The 25,359-nt window shown below is 33.6% G+C and overlaps 4 protein-coding genes across 10 annotated transcripts; 2 read left to right on the forward strand and 2 right to left on the reverse strand.

Annotated features, from left to right (window-relative positions):
• Positions 1–313: 313 nt before the first annotated feature.
• LOC126664291 (serine/threonine-protein phosphatase 7 long form homolog) lies at positions 314–4,902 on the reverse strand. 2 transcript variants are annotated; one of them, XM_050356610.2, is made up of 6 exons: positions 4,552–4,902; positions 2,954–3,054; positions 2,097–2,863; positions 1,921–2,008; positions 1,430–1,825; positions 314–1,335 (listed from the first exon to the last, which is right to left on the reverse strand). In XM_050356610.2, the coding sequence occupies exons 2-6, from the start codon at positions 3,050–3,052 to the stop codon at positions 475–477; spliced, it is 2,211 nt and encodes a 736-aa protein (XP_050212567.1). In that variant the 5' UTR covers positions 3,053–3,054; positions 4,552–4,902; the 3' UTR covers positions 314–474. The 2 variants fall into 2 exon arrangements, with proteins under 2 accessions (XP_050212567.1, XP_055961264.1); XM_056105289.1 differs by lacking the exon at positions 4,552–4,902 and having other exon boundaries at positions 2,954–3,085.
• Positions 4,903–7,007: 2,105 nt separating this feature from the next.
• On the forward strand, positions 7,008–15,272 carry LOC126664302 (cysteine-rich receptor-like protein kinase 10). Its single transcript, XM_056104405.1, has 10 exons — positions 7,008–7,946; positions 8,127–8,299; positions 10,729–10,907; positions 11,767–11,860; positions 12,108–12,293; positions 12,575–12,814; positions 13,298–13,508; positions 14,039–14,273; positions 14,396–14,546; positions 14,793–15,272. Exons 1-10 carry the CDS (start codon positions 7,088–7,090, stop codon positions 15,099–15,101), a joined length of 2,637 nt encoding a protein of 878 aa, XP_055960380.1. The 5' UTR covers positions 7,008–7,087; the 3' UTR covers positions 15,102–15,272.
• Positions 15,273–15,319: 47 nt separating this feature from the next.
• On the reverse strand, positions 15,320–24,791 carry LOC126664308 (probable UDP-3-O-acylglucosamine N-acyltransferase 2, mitochondrial). Of its 6 annotated transcripts, none has more exons than XR_008790484.1 (5): positions 24,552–24,791; positions 24,174–24,458; positions 23,424–23,521; positions 15,745–17,436; positions 15,320–15,651 (listed from the first exon to the last, which is right to left on the reverse strand). XR_008790484.1 is itself a non-coding variant. In XM_056105309.1 (4 exons), the coding sequence occupies exons 1-4, from the start codon at positions 24,682–24,684 to the stop codon at positions 17,431–17,433; spliced, it is 522 nt and encodes a 173-aa protein (XP_055961284.1). In that variant the 5' UTR covers positions 24,685–24,791; the 3' UTR covers positions 15,320–17,430. The 6 variants fall into 6 exon arrangements, 4 of the variants coding, with proteins under 4 accessions (XP_055961284.1, XP_050212607.1, XP_050212608.1 ...); XR_008790485.1 differs by having other exon boundaries at positions 15,320–15,656; XM_056105309.1 differs by having other exon boundaries at positions 15,320–17,436.
• On the forward strand, positions 18,800–22,691 carry LOC126664294 (cysteine-rich receptor-like protein kinase 15). The gene is made up of 7 exons (XM_050356617.1): positions 18,800–19,607; positions 20,215–20,340; positions 20,722–20,909; positions 21,018–21,228; positions 21,596–21,830; positions 21,956–22,106; positions 22,377–22,691. Exons 1-7 carry the CDS (start codon positions 18,800–18,802, stop codon positions 22,689–22,691), a joined length of 2,034 nt encoding a protein of 677 aa, XP_050212574.1.
• Positions 24,792–25,359: the final 568 nt, after the last annotated feature.

The raw sequence follows: 25,359 nt of genomic DNA on the forward strand, positions 1-25,359 counted from the left end.
GTCCTACGTGGCTCCTCGCTGGAGGAGCCACATAGGAAAAGCAAACCGCGTAACAGTTACGCGGTTTGCTTTTCCAACGTGGCAAACCGCGTAACTGTTACGCGGTTTGCTTTGTGCAGTCAGGGAATTTAATTCCCTGACTGCACTGATTGGGAGAAAAATTCTCCCAATCATTTTAATGTAATCATTTTAAAAAAATTTAAATAAATAAAATATTTATTTAAAAATGAAAAAAAAATTATTTAAAAAATTACGTTTTAAATTGCTGAATTTTTTAAATTTAAAACGTTTGAATTAGTTAATTTTTATAACATTCTACAAAAATAAATTTATAAAATACTACAAAATAATTATATTAACAAATATTCAAATATAATTTATACTTAATAACAATAACATATTTAATAAAATAAAAATTACAAATTAAAAAAGATTACCACATCAGATAATAATGTACAAAGTACAAAAAAGAAATCATCTAGGAGTCCTATCGTCATATCTACTAGTGACCGGGAGGTTCGAGCGCAAGTTGTTTCTGTTACGGTTCGCCCGACGGCCTGTACTGATGGTGAGGTAACGTCGACCTGGGCGACCATCACCATCACCCTCTCCTGCATCGGCGTCCTCGTCGTCGGCTCCGTTGTCACCCTGCTGGTCCTGGGGAATGGCCGTACTCGTCGTTGCTGGTGGCGGGGTAACAAATTCTCCTTGTTGGCGGAACATCATCGCCTCCATGCTGTCTAGACCCAACCAACTGCTACCATATGACAGAAAATCTGTAGTCCCAGGTGTCTGTGGAAGTCCCTGTGAAGCTGAAAAGTCCTGTGTACCCTGTGTAGGCTGATCCCACTGCACCTGAAAAGGAGGCACCGTAGGTGGTACATAAGCAGGCGGCGGAGGAACAAAAGGCGAAGAAGGTCCTGGTGGCACTGGATATGAACACGACCCCTGAAAATAGTGATGTGCCGAATCCCCGTAAAACTGGCCAGAAGAAGAAGGAGGACCCGATGAAAAGGGTGGCGGTGCAGAGCTGGACCCCGCGTAATAGTAATGCCCTCTGAAAGGATGAAAAACCACTGGGGGAGGCATAGGATCAGTCGGACGCTGAGGTGGTGCAGGGGGGTGACGCCGCTGTCGCCGTCGATGTCGCAGTGTAGTCGGATCTATCGGCGCGTCAGGTATGACTGGTAGTCGATGCGGCGGTATAGAAGGCTCGATAGGGGGCGATGTAACATCACGGCGGTCCTCTCTAGTGCCTCTCTGTGTGCTGGCTGCGAACCGCCGAAGCTCAGTGTCAACAGGAGCATCCCTACGTACACGCTCCACAAAATCGGCCTGCACATAAAGATATAATACGTTAAAAAAAGTAGAAAATTAACCCACAATTTATTGATTAATTAATTGAAAAACATATAATTTAAAAAAATACCTGTGCTCCGAGCTCAGCGCCCTGTCGTGTGATCCAGCGACGCGTGACATACCGAAACCAATCCATATACTCGGAATGATAATGAGGTGGGTCCTGGAGGGGCTGTCCTGAAATTACAAACCGGAGCCGGTCGTCCCACACACGAATGTAGTGAGAGTGTGTCTGGATCCAAGATGAGCTGCTCTTCAGGGTAAGGGAGTGTAGTGAGTGGTCCTGAAGTGGGGCGTCTGGAATACCCTGTTGCAGTCCGAACTGCTGCAGAACTCTGTCTGCCTGGTGCCACTCCACAATATGAAAATAAATAAGTGGAACCGTGGCCCGCCAAAAAGCGCGCCCATCTAAACAATACGCTGGGATAGTGTCCAACATATCATCAGTGTACGGCTGCCAAATAAACTGCATGTATAAAATATAAGACATTTAGTATTAAAACATTCCCACAATGAGCTATTTAACATACGAGATAATAAAACCGAAACATAATTTCTTACATCTTCGTAGCGAGATGTGTCAAGCCGAACACGGATGTCAGGCAGCGAGTGTCGAGCCGCACGGCTGGCGTTTCTCCGGCCTCCCCATCTGTTATTCAAGAACAACAACACATTAATCCGTCAATATTTAAGAAATAGAATAAAATTAAAAAATATTAAATAACAGTAAAACACACCTGTCGCCGAGTGGTAGATGTGGTGAAATAGTGGGATCGGCAAGAGCGGGAGCAATAACTCTAAGTCGGTCCAATGCCCACAGCTGCAGTATCCACAACGGCCCGCCCATGTTGCGGCGATTCGCAGACCGCAACGAACATGAGCAAAGCTCGTGATATAAGTAAGCCAGTGTCGCTGATCCCCAGCTGTAGGTCCGAACTGCCGCCAAGTCCTCTAAAAGTGGAAGAATCCGTAACGAAGTCTTTCCACTACCGAGGTCAGTGAAGCACAATCCTGTGACAGCGAGCAAGAGATACGCCCGTGTGTACTGATGGACAAGCTCGTCAGTCGCCTGGTCTGGTAACGCACTGAAGTTGGGGAAACTCTCTAGGATCCAAGAAGTCCGGACGGTGGAATTTGCAGGCTTAACAGGATATCTGCCCGCAGGAATCCCCAAAACCCTCTCTGCCACTGCAGCCCAATCATGTACAATACCTCCTGTAACAGCATGACCGTCTACTGGTAGTCCGGTCTGAATGGCCACGTCCTGTAGTGTAACCGTGCACTCTCCGCCGGGTAAGTGAAAAGTGTGGGTCTCCGGCCTCCACCTCTCCACAAGGGCTGTGATCAGCTGCATGTCGACGCTGTAGTGACGCATAGCAAAACAGCCTGCAAATCCAGTAGGCTCGATCATCGACCGAATACGGTGGTCCAAACTAGCGAACGGCAAAACAGCGCTCCTTCTAGTCGTACAGCTAGTGCGAGACAGAAATCCCTCGTCAGATCCCTGAAAAAAATAAACATTAAGTTAGTTTAAAAATTTAATTAAGTTGCAAACGTAACTGTTGACAAAAAAAAAGATGCAAACGTAAGTTACCGTGCCATCCCAGACATCCTGAGAGATATGGTCATGCTGTAAAAAAAGTAGCGCCGGTCTTTCAGGACCCGGCTGCATGTGATCGTGAGCAGCTGCCATGGCTGCAATTTGTTCAATACAAATTATTAAACAATTAAATCATAATAATATCAAACACTTGTTCATAAATAATATGAAAAAATTAAATAAAAATAACTTCATTAATTAAACTAAATAACTAAACAAACACAAAATAGAATGAGCTGCCAGATTTTCAATTTTAATATAACACAAATGAAATTGCAACATCCGTAGTACATGGTAAATGGAAACATAAATTCTCACATCACTGAACTCTAAAAGGACATGAACTAAGGTTATAACTTCATTCTGATGCGTGTACTCATGAGGAAGGCGCGACTCAAAATGATCTGTATTTTGTTCCGACCGACCACCGACATTCTCACCATGGGTGCCATCTCCATTATCACCACCGATGTCATCATCATCATCATTCTCGTTGTCATCAGCAACGGCCCCGTAGAAGTGTTCTTCTTCCTCATCCTCATCACTAAAATCATCACCATCGTCTACATCCGCACAGTCGTCTACATCCGCACAATCGTCTACATCCACAGAGTCGTCTACATCCGCACAGTCGTCTCCATCCGCACGTACTTGAGATAACGGATTGTACACAATATAAAACTCAAGTACCCTCATTTGTGGCGTCCGCGAAACATTACGCCACATTGCTTGCATATGAACATTTGTCTCCATAGGAAAACCATCATATTTTTGAAATCTTCCATGTTCATCGAACCGAGGCACTCGTAGATAAATCTTCATTATCTCGTCACCATCCTTCAGCCCAATTACCCTTCTAATTACGACTTGTAGTTGTGCAAAATTCACTACACTTGTCAGTTGAACCAGTTCTGATTTACCAGAAACATAATCAACTCCACCCGGAGTCGATAATATTGTACCATCCCAATAAATTTTTAGGGCTGGCAGCTCATTTGTCGTCATTACTACATTAAAAAAATATAATTTTAACTACATTTTTAGGGCTGACAGCTCATTAAAAAGAGGGTTACTGTCATTTAAAATATAATTCAAATATTCTACATGTCAAGTTCAAATTTTTAATAATTAGCCGATTTAAATGTAAATACGAATATTTTATGTTAACTTTTTCCCCAAACCTACAGTTATAAAAAAATTATATTTTCTCTAAATACTGTTAAAAACAAATACCTATTATATTTAATTTTTTAGTATCGAATCTATTTATATAATATAAAACATAAATTTTAATATTTTCACTAATTCCAACCTAATATAAAAATATTCTAAAAATTTCATATATTCGATTTTCTAATTTTAATTTACTCTATTTTACATTTATATAAACTTTATACACATTATTCTAATTTTATTTACACATTAATCTAATTTATTTTATAATATATATTTTTAAAAAAATTAACTAAATCTAACTATATTTATTTAACTAACTACATTTCAAATACTATTTTAATCTAATTACATTTCAAACATCATTTAAATCTAACTACATTCAATAATTAAAAATAACATAAATTTAAAAAACTCACCCGATAATTCCGCCAAAAATTAATATTCTCCGCCAAAAAATAATATTCCGTGCAAAAAATAATATCCGCCACGAAAAATAATATCCCTTTCCGAAAATAGACTCCGTAAAATTTTCTTCACAATAAATTAATATCCCGAAAAAGCTTCAAAATTTATCTCTCTAACCTCTCTCTAACCTCTCTCTACATTTTATTCTCATAACTTTTTTTTAATAGTGTGTGAGTGAATAAGGGGGAATGATTTCCCCCTTATATAGTGGTGTAGACCGCGGAAATTTTCCGCGGTCTACAACCACTCGGTCAGGGAATAAATTCCCTGGCTGCCAACTACTCGGCCAGGGAATTTATTCCCTGACAGAGGGAATTAATTCCCTCTGTATACCGCGGAAGTGTTCCGCGGTTTACACTGACGTGGCCCCATCTGCGTCCAGATGGAGCCACGTCTGCAGACCGCGGAACACTTCCGCGGTTTACTCCAAACCGCTTAAGTGTTCCGCGGTCTAAAAAGCACAATTTGAGAAAAAAAATTAAACACGGGCTAATATGAGAAATTTTATTAATTTTTAAGATAAACATGTCATTAACCCTAAATTAGCAGTAGGGAACTAGTCACCAAACAAATTAAAAATGGACATTATTGGCATAACCCATAATAGATCCTGAACTTTTAACCTTTTCTGTAATTGGATACTCCATCTTTAGTTTTGTTTAATTGGGTCCCTAAACTGTAAAATTTATCACTAATAAATCTGACTAATAGAAGTTAGGAACATGGATTACAAACATATAATTCTTTTAATTATAAAAACATTCGCAATTTTTTACAGTTTGATCCATCAACTTATAATTTTATTCAATTGACTACTTTACCTTTTATTTTTTTAATGTTAAACTCCTTTTAAAAGTAAAAATGCGAATAGCACCATTGTTTTTATTTTAAAATAATATTATATACGTAAATAGTCTAAACATTAATCAATCACAATAAATATAATTATACAAATTAAACTAAATCAATTTAAAATGTGTGATATTTTTATTATAAAATTCTAACAAAACTAGTATCCGTCCCACTTTTAAAATTTCATTTCATTTATACAAAAGTTAAAAAAACGTTTATAAAGCTTGTTGTTTCACTTTACTCTCTTATTAACGGTAGTTGAGTCTTTATAGAATTTATAATTTTAAGGGTTAATGTCAAAAAAAATCACGAACTTTACACGTTTTCTCATTTTAATCACGCAATTTAAATTTTCTCATCTTCATACACGAACTACTATTTTTTTCTCAAATTTATGCACGGTGCTGAGGTGGCTCTCATTCATTGGTGTAAAATGACCTCCACCTCGGCGAATTGCACCAATGGAGTCTTGACACCTTAGCATCGTGCATGAATTTGAGAAAAAGTGGTAGTTCGTGTATGAAAATGAGAAAATTTAAACTGCGTGATTAAAATGAAAAAACGTGTAAAGTTGGTGAATTTTTATGACATTAACCCTAATTTTAACATGATCAAGAATGAACGGTAAAGGAGGAACTTTAATGTAAAATTACTCTAAAGTATAAATGAGATTTCAAAAATTGGGATATTTTAAAATAAAATACGTGGCAAAATGAGTTCTTGTTTGAAGATAAATAAAATTTACCGTCTTTTTTCTTAAATTGTAATTTTGTTATTAAAAAGTACGCATTTTAAATTAGCTTAACATATCATTTAAAGTTATATTTTATTTAAATCGATAATTTATTAAAAATAAAAGAAAAACAAGTGATCTAACATGGAACAAGTGTTAATTTAAAGAAGAAGAAATTAAATTCTTTAAAAAATTAATATACTCACAGAAAATGTGTTATATGATTATTTAAATGATTTCTACATGATCAGCTAAATCATATTTTATTTTCTACTTGAGTAGAGTTGAATTTAATAAAATAAAAATCCGAGGATCCAATTGAATCAAATTGAATTGAGGGACTCAATTGCAAAATGTATATAATAAATTTTATTTATTTATCAGCCTCGCACGCTTTGTAAATATTACAATGCACTATCTTAACTTTCATTATCATGGATTTATAAATTACCAAATTGCAAGTTGAGTTTCAATTAAATAAAACTTTAGTTAGAAATCAAATTACATAAAAAAAATAAAAGTAAAAGTTCAAGGGCCCTATTTTGTGTTTTGCCTATTTATTTTGCAATAAAAAGTTATAAATTGGTTATATATAGTTTTTTTTTAAAAGAAATAAACAGAAATATTAATTTGTTTTGATGTCAAGTAGTTAGCCTAGACGGAGAAGCAAGCCTTAAAAAAAATGAAAGCATGGAAGTAAACTCTAGTTCTTGGAACCAATTCAACCAAATATTTTAATTTTTCTATTCAGTAATGTCTCCATCTATAATTAAAATTTTCAAACAAAAATGTTGCCATGTCTTATAGGACTTTATATACTCTGCAGCCAGAAAAAAAAACGATGTCTTCACCACATCTAAGAAAAACTTTGTAGAGCTAAAGAATTTATCCTGTCTAAATAAATGGATCTTACTAAAATTTTCACTATCCTGCCATTCTTGATTTGCCTTGCCATCAATCCTTCTGAAGCACAGGTTGCACCGCCCATTTATGTGTACCATATTTGCTCAAACGCCACTACTTTCACCAGAATCAATTCCTACAATCGTTATCGAGTCCTATCTGCAATTTCAACCAATACAATAGACCGCCCAAATAAGTTTTACGACGCCTCCGAGGGCGGCGGCGAGAACCGTGTCTCCGGACTTTTTCTTTGTTATGGCGGCATTAGTGTTGAAGTCTGCCAACTTTGTGTTACAACTGCCATCGAGAACATCGTCAGACTTTGCCCCACCGAAAGAATGGCCATACTATGGTACGCCGAGTGCGTCCTGAGATATTCCGACAAAACAATTTATTCAATTATCGAATTAGCACCTACCATATATATATGGAATACACAGGATATTACCGGAACGGACCACTCAATATTTAACACGATTGTGGCCACCACTATGACGAACGCAGCAACTCAGGCAGCAAGTGCTCTACAAGGTAGTATCAAGTTTGGAGTAAAATCAGAAAATGTTACGGCATTTCAAACGGTATACGCCTACGCGCAGTGCACGCCGGACCTCTCCGGCGGTGACTGTTCTTATTGTCTTCAGGCTGCTATCTCACAGTTGCCAACTTGTTGTGACGGAAAGCAAGGGGGAAGGGTTTTGTGTCCGAGCTGTAACATTCGGTATGAAATTTATTCATTTTTTAATGAAACAGGGTATAATCGCGAGGTTTATCCTAACAAAACAAATGAGGAAGTGACTTATGTGATAGTGAATCCATCTTCGCTAACCCGGGTCGGTCGGTTGGAGTATTGGTCGGGTTAGTTGCTGGGTTAATTCATTAGATTAGATTGAGTTTGTTTTTTTTTTGTCTTTTTCTAAATTAAAGTAAGAGTATTTTGGGTGTTTAAAATTTTTAAGATATAATTCTGACGTGTCATATGATATGGCAGTGTCAGTTTTTTTTAAGACTGACAATTGACTGAAAAAACGGCGCCAGGGGTATTTTCGTCATATTTGGAGCAAAAGGAGTTTTGTGAGCGCCGCCTCAAAGTTCAGAGGGTTTACCGTCCGTTTTTAAACATCAGGGGCTTTAGCGTCCGTACCCCTAAAATTGAGGTGCCATGGGTGATTATTAGCCTCTACATCATCAACAATACCAAGATCATCACTGCTACTGAATGAGCTCGGGTATGCCCCTTTTGAAACAATTACAACTGATTGTTGAAATTCATTTATAAGTAAGTTTTATATAAAAATTATTTATAAATAAATTACACTATTTGAAATTAAAAATACAAAATTAAAATTAATTCTATATATTTATGTTTCAAATTATTTTTTTTATAATTTTTTCCCAGATTAACCTTATAATTTTTTTATTAAAATATATTAAAAATAGAATTAATCCTCGTATATTTTTATAGTATAAACTTATTAAATATTATGTATATATAAATATATGAAATTAATAATATTAAAGTCATTAATATTAGGGGAATGTCATAAAAATTCATCAACTTTACACGTTTTTTCAATTGAATCACGTTCTTAAAAACTTCTCATAATAATACATCAACTTTCATTTTTTTTCCAAATTCATACACGGTGCTGACATGACACTTATTCATTGGTGCAATTTGCTGAGGTGTAAGTCATTTTAATTAATGAATGAGTGACACGTCAGCACTGTGTATGAATTTAGGAAAAAAAATAAAAGTTAGTGTATTTCTATGAGAAGTTTTAAAGATCGTGATTAAATTGAGAAAATTAACGTGTAAAGTTGGTGAATTTTTTATGACATTAATCTTTAATACTATGATTAAGATACATAAAATATTTTTAATGACTTTTAAAAATTGAAAATAAAAATATATATAAAAAATATGGAGATATAAATTTAAAATAAAAGAAAAAGAACAAAATATTAGTATTAAAAAAATGAAAAAAATAAAAAGATATAATTTTATAAAGTAAAGACAATTTAATCAATTTTTTTTTAAATTTTTTGAAATATATTTGCAAGTTCCACCTAATTTATTTATTATAAATACAACAATTTTGAAATTAAAAATGAATTCAACATAATTTTAAAAAATTTATTTATTATATAGGGGTCCGCTGTACTTTTAGGCTTAGGAATCATAGAATATATTTTTTTTCATGATGCATTTGTTTTATATTTAGATTTGACACATGCTTTTGTAGCTGAACTAATTAATTGCGGCCATACATGGAGGGGTGAGCAAAAACCGAACCGAACCATTAATCCGATCCAAACCAACCCGAAATTAATTTTAGTTTGGTTGAAATGGTTAAAATAGATTGGTTTAGTTTCAAATTATAAAAAAATATGATTTTTTGTTTTGGTTTGGTTTCAACTAGTGGTTAACCGAACCGACCGAAAAACTGAAGTTTACAATAATATTATTTTTATTAATATTTATGTATGTATAAATAAATATAAAATTTATTTATTGAAATATTTATATATAAATATAATATGTGTATAGATACATATATGAAAATAAAATATATAAACTAATACACACATATAAGTAAAAATTATTACGTATACTATTAATTTTTACGTATAATTATATATAATATTTATATAAATCTATATTAACCAAACCGAACCAAACCGAACCGAAACCGATGCTAAATTTTGGTTAACCGAACTGAAATTTTTGTAAATATTTGGCATGGCTTGGTTTTTATATTTTCCCTTAAAATATGGTTTGGTTTTAGGGTTTACTAAATCAAACCGAACCGAACCAAACCGAACCATGCTCACCCCTTCATACATGCAATAAATAAAGTACATTTTTGGGGGGTTTACGTGTTCGGTTGAAACTTATTTCACTTATGTAGTTCATACGTGATAAAGCAGTACACATCATACGTAATCAATATGCTCTCTAAGAAGTGAGCAAAACCCGAATCGAACCGCACCGAACCGAATTGAATCAAATAAAAATAGTTATTATAAAGTAATCTGATTTTGAATTTTTAAAAATTATTGTTTTCGGTTTCGATTTAATTTTAGGACTCGGGCACCAAATCAAACCGAAAAAACCGAACTTTCTTCTTTATTTATATATGAACAAATGATCATTTTACCCCCTCAACTTGTAACGAAGTATAAAAAAAATCCAAATTGAAGAAACCATATCATTTATACCTCGAACTTCTTAAAACCGTATCAAAAACCTCTTTATGCTGGTGTGGCACTTTAATTGGAGAGTGAATTTCAATAAACTCTAATTAAACTAACCTAATTAAAAACCTTATCCTAATTAACCTAACCTAAACTTAACCCATCATTTTTTTTTACCACCACCACCACTAAACACCAACGCCACCATTCCTTCAACTCCATCGCCACATCCTCCTCCTCTACTGCCACGTCCTCCTCTTCCCGTTTCTAACAGAGAATTCGTCTCTTGAGACGAAGCTCGCCTCTATAACAAAGGCGAGCTCTGCCTCTGTACAGAGACGACCTTCGTCTCTATAATAGTGACGGAGCGTAGAGGCGACCTTCGTCTCTAAATTCATTGCATGTCTTTGATTCCCTGCCTTTTTTGACCTTTCTGTCCCAGAGGTCTTCGATCCTTAGCATTTCGACCACCCTCTTCTTTCGACCCTCGATCTGGTCAAGCATTTCGGGTCCTTCCCTCACTTCGTTCATGATACTCGGTATATGGATCTCGTCTCTAACAGAGACGAAGCTTGTCTTTGTCTCTGTTATAGACGAGATCGTCTCTGGTAACAGAAATGTGTAGCTGCCGGAGAAGAAATCCGACAGCCGCCCATCTCCAGATCTACTTTTTTTTTTGTAAAAAATACAAAAAAGCCCTCTATGTTTTAGTTTATATTAATTTCATATACAAAGTTTTAGAATTAAAAGAGTTAAATTGGTTTTTTAAATTATTATGTGTTAATTTGAAAATTGGAAAATATTTAGGACTCTTTTGAATTTATTACCATCAAATACCACTTTAATTAAAAAAAACCACCATTAGAGTCGAGGTGAGAGTGAGAAGGGGTCTTTTTGATCCGATTTTTACAAGTTAGGGTAAAAGTGATACACAGTTTCTCTAATTTGGACTTTTTTGATATTTTCGTTACAAATTGAGGGGGTAAAATGATCTTTTGCTCATTTATATATATATATATATATATATATATATATAAAATTATATAAATTAAAATACTAAATTATTACTCTTTAGCATTTACATTAAAAATTAATGTTAACCATCACTAATAATTATTATATTTAGTAAAAATATTAATTATTGATGGTTTATTAAAAATAAGTGTTGTTTAATTTTTTTATTTTATTTTTTAAAATCGAATAAAACCGATCGTAGTAAACCGAACTGACCCGAATTTTTGGCGCACCATACCGAAAAAAACCGTAACCGAACTATAAAGTTTGGTTTTTATTTTTGTAAGGTGGTTTGGTTCGGTTTTAGCATTTTACACTCCACACCAAATCGAACCGAACCGTCCACACTCCTACCACACTCCTATGCTCTCTTCTAAATATAAAAGGTCCTTTGACGTCTAGATTTGAGATGGTCGAATCGTCCTCTTTTATCTCGTATGACCATTGTCGTTACACAAATCTACAGGGAAGGGAATAGAGCATCTAACGTTTTGGCTCTTTATGACACAGATGATGTTGATCAGTGTTTTAAAAACCAAACCGGTAGCCGAGCCGGTGAGGTTTCTGGTTTCCAATTCAACTGGTTGAACCGGTTTAATAAATTTAAAAAATAAAAAAAATATGATTTTGCCGGTTTAATCCGGTCCAACCCGATTCAACTAAAAGATCTGGTTTTTTACAGTTTTAAACCGGACCACTGACCGGTTTGCAGTTTAACCGTCCAACCGGCCGGTCCGGTCCAGTTTTTAAAACATTGATGTTGATTTTTCATTGTCTTTGAATATGCTTTTATGGATTCTTTTACAGCCTCTTTTACTGACTTCTATCTTACTTACAAAAAGTTCAGGAAAAGGAAGCAAAGGATTGTTAAGTAAAGTCTTGGCAGGCGTTTCTGGAGCAATTGTGGGAATATTGCTATTATCTTTTTCCATTTATGCTGTGTGGAGAAAAAAACATCAAAAAAAAGGGTATAACAAAATTCATGTCATTACAGTAAATATTTTGTACACCTTTTAGTATTAACTAGGGATAAAGTACAAAAATGACCCTAATGTTGACCCTGTGACTCACATTTCTCCCTAATATTTTTTGAGTTTCAAAAATGACCTTAATCTTACCAAAGTGGAACAAATATACCCTCCACCGTTAGACGGAGGAGTAGATTTATTCCACTTTGGTAACGTTAGGGTTATATTTGTTTCACTTTAATAACGTTAGGGTTATTTTTGAGACTCGAAAAACATTAAGGGAGAATGTGAGCCACAGGGTAAACATTAGGGTCATTTTTGTACCTTAACCCTATTAACTACAATGATTTGCTGTATGCAGAGGAGGTGGTTCAGTCACTGGACCTGAGAAGAGGAGATAACTATTCAGGTGATAATATTATAGGAGAGATGCCAGTAAATTACTCTCAGGATTTTCCTATGATTTCATTTGACATCATAAAAGAAGCAACAAATAATTTTTCCGGGACGAAACTCGGAGAAGGTGGATTTGGCCCAGTGTATAAGGTAATATGATTGTTTGGGTAATTGATTTTCGGACTTACCAAATTATTCTTATTTTATTTTGATGATTAATTTTTAATGTAGTTATTGAACTTCAATTTTATTTCAACAATGCATATGCTACAATCTGATATTTTCTAAAAATATATACGTGGCCATCGGGTTTTGTGTATTTTGTATAAAAACTTGCCATGTAAGTATAAATCAGCAAAAATCAATTGTCACGTATGTATATTTGGCCATAAAACCTATTGTTGAAAGGAAATTAAAATGAAAAAAAATTAGATTTCATCACTAAAATCAATTAATGCGATAATTTGGTAACTCTGAAAATGAATTATCTGTGAAGCTATTTTAAGCATCTGCCAAATCAAATGCACAAGAACCATTCAATGGTCTTCACAATTTTAAGTGACTAGCTGCGATATTCTGAGAGGAAAAAAAAAAGCAGAGAAAGAAATTTAATAAATATATGGCCTTTTACAGGGTACATTACAAGATGGCAAAGAAATTGCAGTTAAGAGGCTCTCAAGAACTTCGGGTCAAGGACTACAGGAATTCATGGACGAAATTACTTTAATTGCCAGATTACAACATCGAAACCTTGTCAGACTCCTCGGTTGTTGTTTAGAAGAAACTGAGAAATTGCTCATCTATGAGTACATGCCTAACAGAAGCCTTGATGTCTTTCTTTTTGGTATGTTTCTTAACTCAACTTTCTATTCTATAAAAGTAAATTGTGTAGAAATTTTTCTAAATTTATAAATCTATTTCAATTTGAAAAATTGAATAGATTTCCAACGAGTTGATCAAACGATAAATTTACAATGTTTGAAAGGTTTGATAGATTTTCAAAAAGTTACAAAGATTTGATTTTTTTACACTATTAGGCCTTATATATCATGATTTTGAAACTTTACCAATTTGGTATTTTTTTTCTTTTAGTGTCTCGATGCTTAGTTTGTAGCTGACGTGACGCGATATTTTGTGTGCCTAATATGATAAGTTTTATACACGTGGACATATAATATTACGGCATGTCAGCTCTGAATGAGTTGTGGATATATTTACAAAAATCGAAAAAACGATGATTCAAACTCGCAAAATTTTAAAATTATAGTGTATTTGACAAACGAGTTATAAATTGGGATAAATAAATACATTTTGACTACTTAAAATGAAGAAAAAACTAATATATATGATATTGGGATGATTGATCTTTCTTAGATTCAAATATGAGTACACACCTTGATTGGCAAAGACGTTTTATCATCATCAATGGGGTTGCCAAAGGTATCTTATATCTCCATGAAGATTCTCGACTTCGAGTAATTCACCGAGATTTAAAAGCCAGTAATGTTTTGCTCGATTATGAAATGAATCCAAAAATATCGGATTTCGGAATGGCGAGAATTTTTGGGGGAAATGATAGCAAAAGTACAAATACAATTGTTGGTACTTAGTGAGTATAAATATCAATCATAATCATCTCTCATGCTACATTTATTCTTCAAATCTAAATAAAGCATAAAAATTTCAAATTATTAATGCCTCGTTTATTTAATTTTCCTCTGAATGGAACAGTGGATATATGTCTCCAGAGTATGCATTGGAAGGGCTATTCTCTGTGAAATCGGATGTTTTTAGCTTTGGAGTTCTCGTATTGGAAATCATTAGCGGAAGAAGAAACAACCGATTCTATCTATCAGAAGAGGGTGAATGCCTCCTAATGTTTGTATGTTCCCATCCATATGGTTTTATTTTATTTTTATGAAGGAAAGACTACGAGCAACCTATGTTGCACGGAAATAAAACATGCTCATCCAGAAAAACGACATTTTTAGAAATTAGGTTATACATATAAAGTTTCGAAATTATAAATTCATTTGCAGAAAATGAAAATGAAATATAGAATTGATATAAAATTTTATGCAGCATAGCTAGAAGCTACTTATATTCTATTTCTCAATGAACATTTTAGGCCTGGAAACTGTGGCATAAAGGGCAGGGAATGGAATTGATAGATCCGTCGCTTGCGGAAACAAGCGTGGCGACTGAGGTGCTAAAATGTGTGCACATTGGACTGTTGTGCGTGCAAGATGAGCCAGCAGAAAGACCCACAATGTCATCTCTAGTTGTTATGTTAGCAAGTGAAACCATTACACTTCCTCAACCCAAACAACCTCTATTTTCTGTTGGCCAATTAGTTGGAAGACCATCAATATCAGCATCAACTTCAAAAGTTAATTCTGTGAATCAGGTAACATTTTCAAGTGTATCACCTTGTTGAGTACGTTCACTTCATTCAAACGCCTCGTCCAAGAGAATTATACAGCAAATAAAACCTTAGTTGTTGTACAGTTTACATATTGTTTAATATATTGGTAACTGAACCTTAATGCCATACAAAATATTGGCTGGATTATGCCTTCTATGTTATCATATAATCACTTCATGCAAACGCCTCGTCCAAGAGAATTATACAGCAAACTGTAAACTCCCACCGCATATCAAAATTTCAAATTGCTACTTGCTTACTTTTTTTGATTGATTGAACAACAAAACCAAACTTCAAAACAACTAAAATCTTACCATCTTGACCAATGCATACTCCATGATGAATCACACATGAAACACTAATACTACAATTGCTAGTGAGACATTATACCCTATCCTAGTAGAATGACCAACAACAACATTAGCTCCATCAGCAGCTTTAGAATGCACTACTGCACTGATTTCGACGAGCGCTGTCGGGTCTATATCAGCTGATTTGTGAAACATTCCACCTCCATTTCTCCATCTTAAAAACTCCAGCCCATTTGTTCCAGTGCCGCCCACTAAACTTGATAGAAGAAACAAAAATCATATAGTCTCAGACGCATTTTATCGAACAGGTTATGTGCACAAGAGTTGAAGTGTTGAGAAATTACATGTGACTGAGAGGCTTTCAATTAGATCAACCGAATGGGTTGCGCAGTAGCTACGGACAGCGTCGCGCAGTGTACACAACGCGGGGGAATGTTTTATGATTGAACGCAATGGAATTCTATTAAAAATAGCCATGTTTTGAAACTAATTTTGCAGTAGGGAACTAGTCACTCACCAAACAAAATAAAAATGGACATTCTTGGCATAACTCATAATAGATCCTGAACTTTTAGCCATTTCTTTAATTGGATTCTCCAACTTTAGTTTTGTCTAATTGGGTCCCTAAACTGTAAAATGTATCAACTAATATGACTAGTAGAATTTAGGAACACGGATTACAAACATATAGTACTTCTTTTAATTATAAAAACAATCGCAATTTTTTACATTTGATCCATCAATTTATAATTTTATTCAATCGACTCCTTTACCTTTTATTTTTTAATGTTAAACTCCTTGACAAAGCAAAAAATGAGAATAATACCGTTTTTTATTTTAAAATAATATTATATACGTAAATAGTCTAAATATTAATCAATCACAATAAGTATAACTATACGAATTAAACTAAATCAATTTAAAATGTGTGATATTTTTATTGTAAAATTCTAACAAAACTAGTATCCATCCCATTTTTAAAATCTCATTTCATTCTATACAAAAGTTAAAAAAACGTTTATTAAAGTCTGTTGTTTCACTTTACTCTTATTAACGGTAATTTAGTCTTTGTAGAATTTATAATTTAACATGATTAAGAAAGAAGGGTAAAGGAGGAACTTAAATGTAAAAATACTCTAAAAGTATAAATGAGATTTCAAAAGTGGAACATTTCAAAATAAAATACGGGGCAAAATGAGTTCTTGTTTGAAGACAAACAAAATTTACCGTCTTTTTTCTTAACTTGTAATTTTGTTATCAAAAAGTACGCATTTTAAATTAGCTTAACATATCATTTAAAGTTATATCTTATTTAAATAGATAATTTATTAAAAATAAAAGAAAAACAGGTGATCTAACATGGAACAAGTTATAATTTAAAGAAGAAAAAATTAAATTCTTAAAAATTTATTATGCTAAAAAAATATGTGTTATATATATAATTAGTTAAAGTATTTTCACATGATTAGTTCAATCATATTTTACATCTAAAATGGAGTTGAATATAATAAAATAAAAACTTGAGGAGCCAATTCAATCAAATTGTACTCATGGACTTTATTGCAAAATGTATAAAATAAATTTCATTTATTTAACAGCCTCGCACGCTTTTTAATTATAAGCCTTATCGCAACTTTCGTTATTTTGGATTTATAAATTACAAAATTAAAAGTTGATACTCAATTAAATAAAACTTTAGTTAGAAGTCAAATTACAAAAGAAAATAGAAGGAAAAGTTCAAGGGGCCTATTTTGTGTTTTGCCTATTTATTTTGCAATATAAACTTAATTATATATATATATTTTTTGAAACTTATATATTTTCTTTTTAAGAATAAAGACAGAAATATTACTTTATTTTGATGTGAAGTAGTTGGCCTAAACGGGGAAGCAAGCCTAAATTAAAAAATTAAAAAGAAAAACATAGAAGTAAACTGTAGTACCTGGAAGTTGGAATCATTCAGTTATGTCTCCATTTTGGCAAAAGGTTAAAAAATATCCCCGTAGTTTCTCCAAAAAATAGATCAGCCCTTAAACCTTTTTATGCACAAATAAACTTTCGTGATTTCTAAATCAAATAAATAAACCCTCTAAAATTTTGAAATCGGACAAATTAATCCTTTCGTTAAAAAGTCAGTTAACATAGTCAAATCTGTTGGCAACATATTCAAAATTAATCTTCATTTTTTCAATATATTTTTAAATTAATTCTTCAATTTTTTTTATTGAATAAAACTTTAAATCAAGGATTCAATTAACATTTTTTTTAAAACAGCCCCATCTCCACCCGGAACCTCCGCCGGAGACACTGACCTTCGTCTGAGGCGAAGCTTCTCGTTGAGTTTTGTCTCAGACGAAGCAGCTCGTCTGAGCTTCGTCTCAGACACAGATCTGCATCTGAGACGGGGCTCAGGCAAAGAGCTTCGTCTCAGACAAAACCCACTGTTTGAGCATCGTCTCAGACGAAGGTTGGTGTATCCAATGCAGTTTCGAAAAGAGACGAATGCGGTTTCCGATGGAGGTAGTGGCTATAGATGTGGGTGAAGGTGGTGGCTAAGGAGGTGGCTATGGAGGTGGGTGGAAGGAGAAAAGAAGTTCACCAGAGAAAAGTAAAAAAGATGGACAAACACCAACAATTTGGTGAAGCGACACAGAATAAGATGATGAAAAAAACTCGGCTTGACGGAAGTCTTTTTTTTTTTTTTTTTATAATATTTTAATTTAAAATATCATTTAAATATTGATATTTAAAGAAAAAAAAGGGTAAAAAGTGTCAAAAATAGACAGATACAATAATGGTTTCAGCAAGGGCCGACAATAATTTGTTGTAGAAGGAGGGCCGACGGCGGTTTCATAAAAAAGGTCAGCAATAGGTTTTAATTGGATTAAATTTAATTTTAATTGATTTAATTAGATTTGCATTAAATTAATTACGTTTAATTAGATTTTATTAATTGAATTTTTATTGATTTAATTAGATTGATTTAATTGAGTTTTTATTGATTTAATTATATTATGATTGATTTAATTATGTTTAACTAGAGCTAATTAGAAAAAAAAGGGGGTGAAAAAGTGTTAAAAAATCTATAAATTTAAAATTAGTAAATATTCTTAATATTAAAGTTCCTTTTGAATCTTTTTCCTATCGCCACATCATCAATTAACGGCAGTTTATAAGGGTTTATTTGTTCGGATTAAAAACTATAAGGGTTTATTTGTACCTAAAAGAATTTGAGAGTTGATCTGCATTTTTAAAAAACTAGGAGGATATTTTGTTATTTTTTGCCTTAAATATTCAAACAAAACAATTGCTATGACTTTACTCTGCAGCCAGAAAAAAAAGTTTCTTCACCAAAAAAAACTTTGTAGAGCTTAAGAATTTAATCTTGCATCCAATCTAATGGATTCTGTTAAAATTTTCACTATCCTGCCCTTCTTGCTTTGCCTTGCCACCATTTCTTCAGAAGCACAGCCAAATTATCTGTACCATATTTGCCAAAACGCCACTAGTTACACCAGCATGGGATACCTGGACAATGTTAATAGAGTCCTATCTTCAATTTCCATCAACGCAATAGACCGTCCGAATGGGTTTTATGACACCTCCGAGGGCGACGGTGATAATCGTGTCTATGGACTTTTTCTTTGTTTTGGCGACCTTAGTCCAGACGTCTGCGAACTTTGTGTTAAAAATGCTACCAAGGAAATCATCAAACATTGCCCTATCCAACCCAGGGCTATAGTATGGTACGACCAATGCGTCCTGAGATATTCCGACCGACCAATCTATTCAATTATGGATACATCACTTGCTGTATATGCGTCGAGTGTAGAGAATGTCACGAGCACAGACCAGCGAAGATTTGACACGGTTTTGAAAACCACTATGAGGGACATAGCAACTCTGGCAGCAAGTGCTCCACGGGGTGCAATCAAGTTTGATGTAAAAGTAGCAAATGTTACGTCACGTATAAATATATATACCCTCGCGCAGTGCACTCCGGACCTAACCGGCGAGGACTGTTCTCGGTGTCTTGGGTCTGCTATCTCAAATTTGACATATGGAAAGCTAGGGGGAAGGGTCTTGTGTCCAAGCTGTAACATTCGGTATGAAGTATATCCATTTTATAACGAAACTGGGTTTAAACGTGAGGTTTATCCTTTAATCAACGCAACTGTGGTAGTGGGAAATACACCTTCGCCTCAAGGTAAAGTTGAAAAGTGAAAAATAGAAAAACATTCATAGACAATCGACTCTCGTTATATCTATCAATCGATTTTAATTGTTTCATATCTTGAATAGTAGATCTAAATTACAAACACTATATTCCGAGTTGTTATTAGCTTTATTATAATCCAACACCCTTAAAGTGAGATAATCATTTTTTTATAGTTAACGCTTTAAAAAAAATTAATCCCGCGACAAATAATTATTAATGATGTAATTACTAATATTTAGTATATTTTTAGTTATAAAAAATTACTTTACTATGTATAACTATATGTAACTGAGTACTACGCAGACTAGAGGATTGATTTTAGCTCAAGGAAGCTTTGGCCTAGCTCGAGGCTTGACCAGATTTAAATTGTTTTTGATTTTCTTTTTGTTCTTTTGTCCAAATGTTCGATCCTTGATCTGATACGCTTCATTTGCGCTTTTCTTACAAAATAAACACATTTCCAACCACAATATTTAGTAACATCGAGATTTAATCACATTTAACTCATAAAAGTTGTATTCAACTAATTAATAGCTTTTCCTTTTATATCATCACTTACATAATTGACATTAGCAACTAAATCTTTTCATTTCAGGAGGAGAAGGAAGCAAACGATTGCTGACTAAAATCGCAGCAGGTGTTTCTGCAGCAATTGTGGGGATAGTACTATTCTGTTCTTTCATATATGCAGTACTATGGAGAAGTAAACATCAAAAAAAGGGTATAAATAAATTCCTGCCAATACAATGACTATTTTACACCTTTTGAAAATAATAATTACTTGCGGATATTAAAACTTTTTAGCTCACTCATTTTATTCGAAATTACAGAAAGCGTACTATGTTACAAATTGTTAAAAAAAAGTCGCTCAGTTATCGTTTTATTACAACTGAGGTCAGCGTCGTTAAAAAATGCAAAAATGGCAACATTTTAGCTTACGTGGCATATGCCGGTATTACAAAAAGAAATATAAGTTAGTATCGATGTTATAATAAAATCATAATTAAGTGGCCCTTTATAGGGACTAAAAATATAATATCCTGTTTATAAGTTCGGATAAACTGCCACAGTTTAGTATCCAACTATTTGCTGCTGTATGCAGAGGAGGTGGTTCAGTTAATGGACCTGAGAAGGAGAAATGACTATTCAAGTGATAATATTAGAGGAGAGATGCCAGTGAACTACTCTCAAGATCTTCCTACCATCTCATTTGACATCATAAAAGACGCAACAAATACTTTTTCTAATGAAGCTAAACTTGGAGAAGGCGGGTTCGGCCCGGTGTATAAGGTAATCTGATAAATCGAGTCCACATTTTAAGCATCCAGCAAAAATAATCACAAATCATCATACACTTAGGGCACTAGCTGCAATAACTATTGTCATTGCCCTTTACAGGGTACATTAGAAAATGGCAAAGAAATTGCAGTTAAGAGGCTCTCAAGAACTTCAGGTCAAGGACTACAGGAATTCATGAATGAAATCACTTTAATTGCCAGATTACAGCACAGAAACCTAGTCCGACTCCTCGGCTGTTGTTTAGAAGAAACCGAAAAGTTGCTTATCTATGAGTACATGCCCAACAGAAGCCTCGATGTCTTTCTTTTTGGTCTGATTCTTAACTCAATTTTCTATGCTTATCAATCTCTATTTTTGTTACATTTTGATAGGTGAGTTGAGGTTACGGTACCAATTAAGATAAAAATTGCTTATGTACGATATACACGATAGATACCATTAAAAATTTTGTTACCAAATAATCAATTTTTAACATGATAGTATAGCCTCCCGTCATATAAAAATGAAAGTTTAGGTGCCAAAATATAACAAATGAAACAACGGTAAACGATTTATAAAAAATATATAGTTTAATAACAGTAAAAACCTTTAACCCACCACTTATAAGGTCATACTTAAAATAAAGAAAAATAAAATAAAAATTGACTTGATGTTGGGGTGATCGGTCTTCTTAATAGATTCAAATATGAGTACACACCTTGATTGGCAAAGACGTTTTATGATCATCAATGGGGTTGCCAAGGGTATCTTATATCTTCATGAAGATTCTCGGCTAAGAGTTATTCACCGAGACCTAAAAGCCAGTAATGTTTTGCTCGATTATGAGATGAACCCCAAGATTTCAGATTTTGGAATGGCGAGAATTTTTGGGAGAAATGACAGCAAAAGTACAAATACAATTGTTGGTACTTAGTGAGTATAAATATCAATCCTAATTATTGCTCCTACTACATTTATTTCTTTAAATCTAAAAAATTCATAAAAATTCTCTAAATTTTAGTGCTTCATTCATTTAATTTTCCTTTTGAATGGAACAGTGGATATATGTCTCCAGAGTATGCAATGGAAGGACTATTCTCTGTGAAATCAGATGTTTTTAGCTTTGGAGTTCTTATATTGGAAATCATTAGCGGAAGAAGAAATAATCGATTCTATCTATCAGAAGAGGGTGAATGCCTCCTCACGTTTGTATGTTCCTATCCTTATAATTTTATTTTATTTTAATGAAGAAAAGACTACAAGCAACCAATATTATTCGGAAACTAAATTGTTAAAAACAAAAAACACTTAAATGGGGAACATTGAAACAATTTATCTTTTTTTAAAATATCGATTATAGATATAAAATTTTGGAGTTGCAAAAGTACTTTCATAAATTTTTAAAAATATCGGGACATAAAACTCAATAAATATTTGTGCAACATAACCTACAACTAGTATTCTCGATAAACATTTCAGGCTTGGAAACTGTGGCATAAAGGTCGAGGTATGGAATTGATAGATCCGTCGCTTGTAGAGTCAAGTGTGGCGACTGAGGTGCTAAAGTGTGTGCACATTGGACTTTTGTGTGTGCAAGATGAGCCGGCAGAAAGACCCACAATGTCATCTCTAGTTGTTATGTTAGCCAGTGATACTATTACACTTCCTCAACCCAAACAACCTCTATTTTCTGTTGGCCAATTAGTTGGAAGAGCAGCTCCATCATCATCAGCATCAGTTTTAAAAGTTAGTTCTGTGAATCAGGTAACTAATTCAAGTGTATCACCTCGTTGAGTACATTCACTCCATTCAAACGTCCCGTCCAAGAGAATTATACAGCAACTAAAATCTCAGTTGTTGTATAGTTTGCACATTGTTCGATCAATTGGTAAGTGATCCTAAATGCCATCTAAAACAATTGTTGCATTATACCTTCTATGTTATCATATGTATTCTAGTGCATTGAAATAAAAAAACTATTGCCAGTGAAGGCTTGGCATAATGGCCAATTCCTTCCAAGTGCAATAAAATAACACTAACTAGTCCCTGCTAAACCCTGCTAACAACTAATCTAGTGTAGTTCTATTTCTGATAAAAAAACTCCAATTTTAACCCATTTTTTTATTTTCAGTTTAAATTATAGACATTGATTTAAATTGGAGTGAACAAAGAATTTAAATATAACTTTCATGGTTGAAATTTTTTATGATATAAATGCAAATTGGAACATTATAAAGCAATATAAAAGATGTATTTTAATTTTTTTTTCGTTTCAATTTGAACAAATAGTTACACTTGAAATTGAAAATTGAGAAATGAGCTAAAATTAAAATTTCTGAAAAGTGTAGCTATAAACGAAAAAAATTAAGTAATTTTAGATGATTAACCTTTTTTTTATTTAATAATAATGGATCACTTAGTGCCCGAAGTGATAAGGCACAAAAACTTCTCATGTCAGCTAAGAAATTCGCAGCTAAAAACGAAAAACTTGCCTTATTTCCAGTCTACAGATTCCAGAATGCATACCTGATATCTTTGCAGTTGACAGTTCAAAGTGTTTGACAAAAGCCATTTCATACCTTCCAAGTTGCTGCAACTTGTCTTCGCCATTAATGAATTGGAACCTGCCAAGAAACTAATCAAACATACACACCAATTTGATATCTGATAGACTACAAGTGAAAAAAGACCAAGAAATTTGGCATCTACACATTTTATTGGTGCCATTACAATCAGCAAAAGCAAGAACAAACCATTGATTCTTTCTATTTATACTCATCTAAAATTTGCAACTTTCTTTTTTAAAAATAAAATTGTAGACGACAAATCAGATCGCACCTGAATTCTCAACTAGGTTGAAACCCTCTTAGGGAATATATCACTTTTCCCCCTACATAAATAAATAAAATAAAAAAATTATACAAAGTTAGAATAACAAAAAATCAGGAAAAAGACTAAACTAATATAATCAGATTGGATAAAACTGAAGAACCAGCTGGACGAAACTAAATTAACCAAAAACCGAACTAATTTAAAATTTCAGTTTGGGTTGGTCGGTTAATTCGGTTTCAACGGAATAGTGCACGCTCCGAGTCATGAATCATTCAAAAAAAAAAAAAAGTATTACAATAAAGCATTACTTTTATCTAATTATTCGTAAATAGGCATAATATAAGTTGAAAACAAATTGCATATCAGAATTTCAAATAGGTACTTGCATACTTTTATAGATTGAATAAACAAAATAAACAAGCTTCAAAACAATCAAAATCTTACCATCTTGACCAATGCATACTCCATTATGAATCACACATGAAACACCAATACTACAATTGCTTAGGGAGACTTTATACACTATCTTAGTAAAATGACCAACAACAACATTAGGTCCAATAACAGCTCCTGATCCAACAAGTACATTAGCACCAACAGCAGCTTCAGAATGCACTACTGCACCGATTTCGACGAGCGCTGTTGGGTCTATATTAGCTGATTTGTGAAACATTCCACCTCCATTTCTCCATCTTAAAAACTCTAGCCCATTTGTTCCAGTGCCGCTCACTAATCTTAATAGAAGAAACAAAAAATATATAGTCTCAGCCGCATTTTATCGAACAGGTAATGTGCACAAGAGTTGAAGTGTTGAGAACTTACATGGTATTGAGAGGCTTTCAATTTGATCAACCGAATGGGTTGTGCAGTAGCTACGGAGAGCGTCGCGCAGTGTACACAACGCGGGGAAATGTTTGATGAATGATTTCAATGGAACTCGATTCGAAACAGCCATGTTGTGTAAGAGATTTAGCAGTAGTTCAACTATCACTATTATGGGTTTTGCCTATTCATTTTGGAACAAAGAAGCATTTTACCCCCTCAACTTGGCACAAAGTATTAAAAAAGTTCAAAAAGGAAAAATCGAATCACTTTTACCCTAAACTTGGTAAAACCGGATCAAAACCCCTCCTATACTGACGTAGCACCTTAATTGAAGAGTGGATTTCTAATTAATTATAATTTATTCTAATTAATCATCCTTAAATACTAATAATTTATTTTAGAGGTTTTTTGGAATTTTTTTTCAATTTTCGGCAAGGAGGAGCTCCTTCTTGCCGGAGAGGAGGAGCTGTTGCTCCTCAACCTGTTTTTTTTTTTTGAAGAACAGACCGAGGCCTGTTCTTCTTCAAGAACAGACCTGGGTGTATTTTTCTTTTAAAAAACATAAATTTTTTTTGTTAAAATATAAAATTTAGAGGATTAATTTGTTATTTTAAATTTTAAACTAAAAGGATTAAATTACTTTTTTAATTATTAAATATTAATTTAAAATGTTAACAAAAATTATGACCATTTAAAACCTTTTGCTATCAAAAACCCCCTAGAACAAAAAAACTACCATCAAAATCAGAGAGTGTGTCTCACTCTCTTGGGTGAGAGTGGGGATGTGGGTTTTTGACTCGATTTT

This window comes from Mercurialis annua, linkage group LG1-X (assembly GCF_937616625.2).
Source record: "Mercurialis annua linkage group LG1-X, ddMerAnnu1.2, whole genome shotgun sequence".
Taxonomy (NCBI): domain Eukaryota; kingdom Viridiplantae; phylum Streptophyta; class Magnoliopsida; order Malpighiales; family Euphorbiaceae; genus Mercurialis; species Mercurialis annua.

Bases quoted from the DNA above. Each gene is read 5' to 3' on its own strand.
- LOC126664302 (XM_056104405.1), top strand. From the start codon at position 7,088: ATGGATCTTACTAAAATTTTCACTATCCTGCCATTCTTGATTTGCCTT. The intron at 8,300-10,728 runs GCTACTGAATGA...TTTCTGTCCCAG, and splicing joins ACAATACCAAGATCATCACT to AGGTCTTCGATCCTTAGCAT. The intron at 14,547-14,792 runs GTATGTTCCCAT...TGAACATTTTAG, and splicing joins GTGAATGCCTCCTAATGTTT to GCCTGGAAACTGTGGCATAA.
- LOC126664308 (XM_050356648.2), bottom strand. From the start codon at position 24,684: ATGGCTGTTTCGAATCGAGTTCCATTGAAATCATTCATCAAACATTTC. The intron at 24,459-24,551 runs GTAAGTTCTCAA...TATTAAGATTAG, and splicing joins TGAAAGCCTCTCAATACCAT to TGAGCGGCACTGGAACAAAT. The intron at 23,522-24,173 runs GTAAGATTTTGA...GTTTCTTGGCAG, and splicing joins AGTATGCATTGGTCAAGATG to GTTCCAATTCATTAATGGCG.
- LOC126664294 (XM_050356617.1), top strand. From the start codon at position 18,800: ATGGATTCTGTTAAAATTTTCACTATCCTGCCCTTCTTGCTTTGCCTT. The intron at 20,910-21,017 runs GTAATCTGATAA...TGCCCTTTACAG, and splicing joins GGTTCGGCCCGGTGTATAAG to GGTACATTAGAAAATGGCAA. The intron at 22,107-22,376 runs GTATGTTCCTAT...TAAACATTTCAG, and splicing joins GTGAATGCCTCCTCACGTTT to GCTTGGAAACTGTGGCATAA.
- LOC126664291 (XM_050356610.2), bottom strand. From the start codon at position 3,052: ATGGCAGCTGCTCACGATCACATGCAGCCGGGTCCTGAAAGACCGGCG. The intron at 2,009-2,096 runs GTGTGTTTTACT...CTTGAATAACAG, and splicing joins CATCTACCACTCGGCGACAG to ATGGGGAGGCCGGAGAAACG. The intron at 1,336-1,429 runs GTATTTTTTTAA...CTTTATGTGCAG, and splicing joins GCGCTGAGCTCGGAGCACAG to GCCGATTTTGTGGAGCGTGT.